The sequence below is a fragment of the Lipotes vexillifer genome, unplaced genomic scaffold (assembly GCF_000442215.2).
Source record: "Lipotes vexillifer unplaced genomic scaffold, Lipotes_vexillifer_v1.1 scaffold236, whole genome shotgun sequence".
NCBI lineage: Eukaryota > Metazoa > Chordata > Mammalia > Artiodactyla > Lipotidae > Lipotes > Lipotes vexillifer.
Window position 1 is genome coordinate 1,995,258 of NW_006773295.1, and position 6,978 is coordinate 2,002,235.

Genomic DNA, 6,978 nt, shown 5'->3' on the forward strand with positions numbered 1-6,978 from the left:
CAATGAACCTCGACCGGTAGGGGTCGCTTTCCCTGGGGAGCTTTAGGATGGGCAATCACTTTAGTCAAAAATGGTGTTGCACTCCAAGCACCGGGAAGTGTCCCTGACTCCAGTCTGGTGAGAGTCCCCTGACCTTGGCCCAAATGTGGCTGTGAGGAGGAGAGACCTGGTTCCTTTACAGTGTGTTTGCAGAGGTAGCTGGGGAGGAGGCCAACCGATTCCTTCGTAACTATATATTTCCCCCCAACCTGGGACTCAGTGTTTCATGGTGGTTGAAAGTGAGGCACTGGAACCGCATAATTTCTGGCCCTGAATCTCCATTCTACCCCTTCCCAGCTGCTGGCCTTGTATTGCCTCTCTGTGCCTTGGTCTTCTCACCTACGAAATGGGAATAATAGATACTTCCTGGGGGTGGTGGGGGTAGGTTGTAAGGAATAAATGCGTAATGTTTGTAAGAGTTGAGCACTGGTAGCCTGTTAGAATGCAAAAAAATATAACTATAATAAAAATAATAATTGTTGTTATTATTATTAGGGCCGCAATTCTAAGATCTTGGCTCTTATACCCTGCTTAGCTTAGGGCCAGCCAAAATCTTCATGGCACATGCTCCACGAAGAGCCCATCAGGTGAAATGACATGGATATAGATGGCATGGGCCAATCAAGACCCCTTCACAGCACATAGGGTGTCACTGGTCCCAGATGCATGAGGAATCCTAGGCTCTGGTTTTTACCAAAGCCCCGGAGAGATAAAAATTCACCTCAGAGGCGGAGGCAGGTAATTAGGGATGAAGATGCCAAGGTGCCATCTGGGCTCATTCAAAGCTCTCAAAAACATCTGGAAGCCTGTTTGCTATCCCAGAGTGTGCTAGCCAGAAGGTAAGGGACATGTTCAATCTGCTTGGTGAATTTAGTTATCTATAAAGGGGTTCCTTTGGGGATGACCCCCAAGGGGTCCTCCTCAAGGGTTACATAGTGCCCGTGGGGCCGCTAGTGGGCAGCTGAAGCCATTAGGAGTGCTGGATGTGGAAGAGGCATCCCATGTTGCTAATTCAATGGCTCTCCTCTTCTGCCTTCTCTGTACCCCAGTTCTATGTATAAATTCCTGCAGTGAAATCTGATACCAGTTACCTCAAGTGCATTCTGTGGCCTTAGGGAACCAAGGTTGCAACAGCCTCCATCACCCAGATCTCCCTCACTCGGGGCTCCCTCACAGCCTCCCTTACTCAGAGCTCCTTCACCACTTGGATATTCTGAGTTTTCCTTCCTCTGAGGACTCATGGGATAACAGCCTCCAGCTGTTTTTTTTTTTTTTTTTTTTCTTGCGTTATGCGGGCCTCTCACTGTTGTGGCCTCTCCCATTTGCGGAGCACAGGCTCCGGACGCGCAGGCTCAGCGGCCATGGCTCACGGGCCCAGCCGCTCCGCGGCATGTGGGATCCTCCCGGACCGGGGCACGAACCCGCGTCTCCTGCATCGGCAGGCGGACTCTCAAGCACTGCGCCACCAGGGAAGCCCTCCAGCTGTTCTTAATGTAAGGCCTGGCGAGGGTGGAGAGACCTCAGCCATCAGAGGCCGCAGGACTCTCCTTCAGGAATTGACCTTGTGGTTTCCTCTCACCTTGTGCTTCTTGCAAAAAGGAGTCAGGTGGAGTGGGGGGGTTAACGATGGGTGCGATGATTAGTTGGCTGAGGGGAGCAGGGAGTTTTTGTGGGGGAGGCGGAGGTCACTGGCATCTTCACAGGTGGGATGGTGGCATCCTGAGCAAATTCCTTTCTTCCAGGATTTTCCCAAAGATCTTGGCCACCTCCAGGGCACAGCCCCAGTGGATGGTGAGCCCATAGCCTCCGTGGCCATAGTTGTGGATGACCTGGGAGAGGCAAGAGAGAAGGTCCCTAGAAGATTCAGGAGCTTCCTGAAGTATCCTAGGTAAGCCTGGTGGTACCAGAGCTCCTCTTGGTACCATCCCTGGTGGGATGTGGGAATCCCTGGAAGGGTAGTCAGGGGGAGTGTTTGAGGAGTTGGAGGTCAACACCCTAGACTCCTCTTCTGTTTAGGAGGCAGACCTGCTTTAAGCACTCAACACAGAAAAAGTAGAATCACCTGGAACTTGAGGTCTGCGATTCCCCCCACCACATCAAATTATTTGAAGTTCCCTAAATCACTTTCCTTGTTCCCATCCTGCTCCAGGCAGGATGTTAATAGGTAGACTCTTCCACCCACAAAAGAAAAGAAGGGGCGCTGTATGGATGGACCCTGGAGAGAGGCAAGACGCTAGGGGGGTTTTTCAAAGATAAAACCATCAGCAGGGAGTTCAACTCTCTCTGTGACTCTCCCCCCAACCCCACTGCCATACACACACACACGCACACACACACACACGCACACACATGACCTCTCTACAGACACACAACCCTCTATGGACACATGACACATACACAAAACTATTCTATACACCCCACCTCCAAAGGATCAGAATAAAGGAGGAAGGGTGACCTAGATTCCTTCAGCCCAGGACAACCCCTACCTTTTCAATAAGGCCAATTCCTACCCCATGAGACAGGACACGAGAGGGGAACCCAGAGAGATGATGGAGCAGCCACAACGTGGACATCTGGGAAATGGCTCTGGACTCAGATTCAAACCACATCCCAGCCTTGCCCCTCACCACTGGTCTGATGTAGGCAAGTTGACTTCCACTTCTGGGAACCCCAGTTTGCTCATCTGAAGCATGGGGTGAGCGGTCCCTATCCCAAAGAGCTGTAGGGGAGATTCAGTTAGGTCATTTGTGTCATGGACACAAAGTAGATGCTCAATAAAGTCCCCTTTTCCTTCTATTCGACCACAGGCTCTAGCAAATCGAGGCACTGCCCTCTATGTAAACTTGAGCAGGCCCTTTACCATCACTGAGCCTCAGTTTCCCCATTTATAGAGGAGGGGATATTAGCCACCACTGCCCCCACCTCAGGTCAGCATGACTGTTCCCCCGAAAATGCCAGAGACTTCTTAGGAGTTGGGGGATGGCATTGCTTTCCTTGCCGGGAGAGCATACCTCTGTGTTTGAAGATCCAACGGGAAGCTGTTCTCTTTCTAGTCGAACCTGGGGGCGCACTGGCCGGAAGCCAGTGCATTCACTAACGATTTTTGCATCCTGGAAAGAAAATTGTTGGTAATTCATCTCTGGATTTTTTTTTTTTTTTCTGATGCCATTTTTAGGTGATAGAGAGTCAACTTTTGGAACTTCATTACCATCACCACCACCAGCACTATCATAGTCACTTTTGTTAATTACCACTAAGATCATCACCACCTTTATCGGCCACCAACATCATTACTATACTACCACCATCTCACCACCAGTTCTATCAACTATCCCATATTTATCAGTCACTGTCCCCACCAGCCACCACCATAATATCACCTCATCACCATCATTATCACCACTCTCAGCATTTTCATCACCATCAACACCAACCACTGCTTCCATCCTGTCTTCATGACCATCACTATTGTTATCACCACTAGCAGGCAATTGTGAAGACTGAGATTTCTGCAACAAATACATCTGCTCCTTGTGAAGACAGACTAAGGTGTTTAAGGGATGTCACCTCAAGAGAGAGCAACACTTAGCCATGACCAGATAGGTTTCATCAACCCACAGCAGGACTTCTCTGTACATTGTCAAGTTCTGGTATAATCCAGAGTCCCTTGTTGGAATTATTTTGCCCAGTTATCCCAGTCATGATATCTTCCCATCTTCAAGTGTCCTTTTGATCATCAAGCTGCTAGGATCCTGGTCTAGGGCACTGATATCTCTCCCCACCTTACCTTCAGTGTGGGCTCCAGTCTGCAGCAGCCTTCCCAAATGGTGTTGTGGTCCTGGATATTGTTTGTCTCACTCCAGTTCCCCAGCTGGAAGATGCCTCCAAGAGTCACTGCCTGGATCCTTGGTAAAAGTGGGCAGGGTCAAGGATGAAGGAAAACAAAGCCTTTGAGATAACGGGGGGAGGGTCATTGCCATGTTCACCCTTACCACCATGTTTGCCTAAATCAAATTCAACATTATCATCCCACAGGTGTCAAAAACAAACTTATGGTTACCAAAGGGGAAACATAGCGGGGAGTGATATGTCAGGAGCTTGGGATGAACACACACACACTACTATATATATAAGATAGATAACTAACAAGGACCTACTGTGTAGCACAGGGATGTGTAACCTATTGTGTAGCAAAAGGTTCTTGCAGACTACTCAATAGTCTGCAATAACCTATATAAGAAAAGAATCTAAAAAAGAATGAACATGTATATGTATAAATGAATCACTTTGCTGTATACCTGAAACTAACACAATATTGTAAATCAACTATACTCCAAAAAAATTAAAATATTAAATAAACTTAAAAAACATTATAATCTCTGCTCATAATACCATCAAAAAGAATAAAATACCTAGGAATAAACCTACATAAGGAGGTAAAAGACCTGTATTCAGAAAACTATAAGACACTGATGAAAGAAATCAAAGATGACACAAACAGATGGAGAGATATACCATGTTCTTGGATTGCAAGAATCAATATTGTGAAAATGACTATACTACCCAAAGCAATCTACAGATTCAATGCAATCCCTATCAAATTAACAATGGCATTTTTTACAGAACTAGAACAAAAAATCGTAAAATTTGTATGGAGACACAAAAGACCCCGAATAGCCAAAGCAATCTTCAGGGAAAATAACAGAGCTGGAGGAATCAGACTCCCTGACTTCAGACTATACCACAAAGCTACAGTCATCAAGACAATATGGTACTGGCACAAAAACTGAAATATAGATCAATGGAGGAGGATAGAAAGCCCAGAGATAAGCCCATGCACCTATGGTCAACTAATCTATGACAAAGGAGGCAAGGATATACCATGGAGAAAAGACAGTCTCTTCAGTAAGTGGTGCTGGGAAAACTGGACAGCTACATGTAAAAGAATGAAATTAGAACACTCCCTAACACCATACACAAAAATAAACTCAAAATGGATTAAACACCTAAATGTAAGACTGGACACTATAAAGCTCTTAGAGGAAAACATAGGAAGAACACTCTTTGACATAAATCACAGCAAGATCTTTTTTGACCCACCTCCTAGAATAATGGAAATAAAAACAAAAATAAACAAATGGGACCTCATGAAACTTAAAAGCTTTTGCTTTTAAGCAAAAACAAACTATAAAGCACAAAGGAAACTATAAACAAGACAAAAAGACAACCCTCAGAATGGGAGAAAATATTTGCAAACAAATCAACGGACAAAGGATTAATCTCCAAAATATATAAACAGCTCATGCAGCTTAATATTAAAAAAAACAAACAACCCAATCAAAAAATGGGCAGAAAACCTAAATAGACATTTCTGCAAAGAAGACATACAGATGGCCAAGAGGCACATGAAAAGCTGCTCAACATCACTAATTATTAGAGAAATGCAAATCAAAACTACAATGAGGTATCACCTCACACTGGTTAGAATGGGCATCATCAGAAAATGTACAAACAACAAATGCTGGAGAGGGTGTGGAGAAAGGGAACCCCTCTTGACTGTTGGTGGGAATGTAAATTGATACAGCCACTATGGAGAACAGTATGGAGGTTCCTTAACAAACTAAACATAGAATTACCATATGACCCAGCAATCCCACTACTGGGCATATACCCAGAGAAAACCATCATTCAAAAAGACACATGCACCCCAATGTTCACTGCAGCACTATTTACAATAGCCAGGTCATGGAAGCAACCTAAATGCCCATCGACAGATGAATGGATAAAGAAGATGTGTCACATATATACAATGGAATATTACTCAGCCATAAAAAGGAATAAAATTGGGTCATTTGTAGAGACGTGGATGGACCTAGAGACTGTCATACAGAGCGAAGTAAGTCAGAAAGAGAAAAACAAATATCATATATTAACGCATACGTGTGAAATCTAGAAAAACTCTGCAGATGAACCGGTTTGCAAGGCAGAAATAGAGACACAGATATAGAGAACAAACGTACGGACACCAAGGGGGGAAAGCGGGGGTGGTGGTGGGGGGATGAACTGGGAGATTGGGATTGACATATATACGCTAATATGTATAAAATAGATAACTAATAAGAACCTGCTGTATAAAAAGAAAAAATTCAAAGAAAAATCACTGCAATTGCCATTGTCATTACCATCAAACACCACCACCTCCACCATCACCATTAACATTACTGTCATCATTGTTATCCCTTCTAATGTACAGCATAGTAATGATAGTTAACAATACTGTATTATATACTTGAAAGTTGCTAAGAGAGTAGATCTTTAATGTTCTCACCACACCCACAAAAAAACTATAGTTATGTGAGTTGATGGATGCGTTAACTAACCTTATTGTGATAATCATTTCACAATATATACATAAATCATCATGTACATTTTAAATGTACGCAGTGTTATATGTCAATTATATCTCAATAAATCTGGGAAAAACATTGTCATCTCCGTCAACAACATCATCTTCACTACTGCCTTCTTTGTTACCATTAATATATCACGATCAATCCCATTCACCATTTCCACCACCACCATTAGCATTGCCATTGATACCATCATCTCCGCCACACCACTAACATCGCCATTGAGGCAGTCAGCACAGTCACAACGTTAACATGGCCTTTGAGACTGTCATCTCTGCCATATTATTAAAAGTCATCATTGATAAGTGTCATCTTCATCAGCACCAACTGCCACCCCCAACTCCCACTCACCACCACCATCAACACTGATCTCCTCTTGTGTAACAATGCTATCTCCACTACCACCATTCCTCTATCCACATTATTATCATCATCAATCCCATCACCACCACCATTATTGCAATTCACAACACTGCTGGTGTCACTGCCATCACATCCACTACCTTTTTTTTTTTTTTTTTCGGTACGC

At 44.3% G+C, this 6,978-nt stretch overlaps 1 protein-coding gene across 1 annotated transcript in view; it reads right to left on the reverse strand.

Moving 5' to 3' along the window:
- Nucleotides 1–1,687: 1,687 nt before the first annotated feature.
- The window catches only part of DAO (D-amino acid oxidase), a 13,942-nt gene continuing 8,651 nt past the window's right edge, over nt 1,688–6,978 (reverse strand). The window contains exons 8-10 of the mRNA XM_007448232.1: nt 3,827–3,944; nt 3,051–3,149; nt 1,688–1,868 (exon numbers count right to left, since the gene is read on the reverse strand). Coding sequence (XP_007448294.1) covers nt 1,737–1,868; nt 3,051–3,149; nt 3,827–3,944 — 349 coding nt within the window. The 3' untranslated portion in view covers nt 1,688–1,736. The remainder of the gene's footprint in view (nt 1,869–3,050; nt 3,150–3,826; nt 3,945–6,978) is intronic.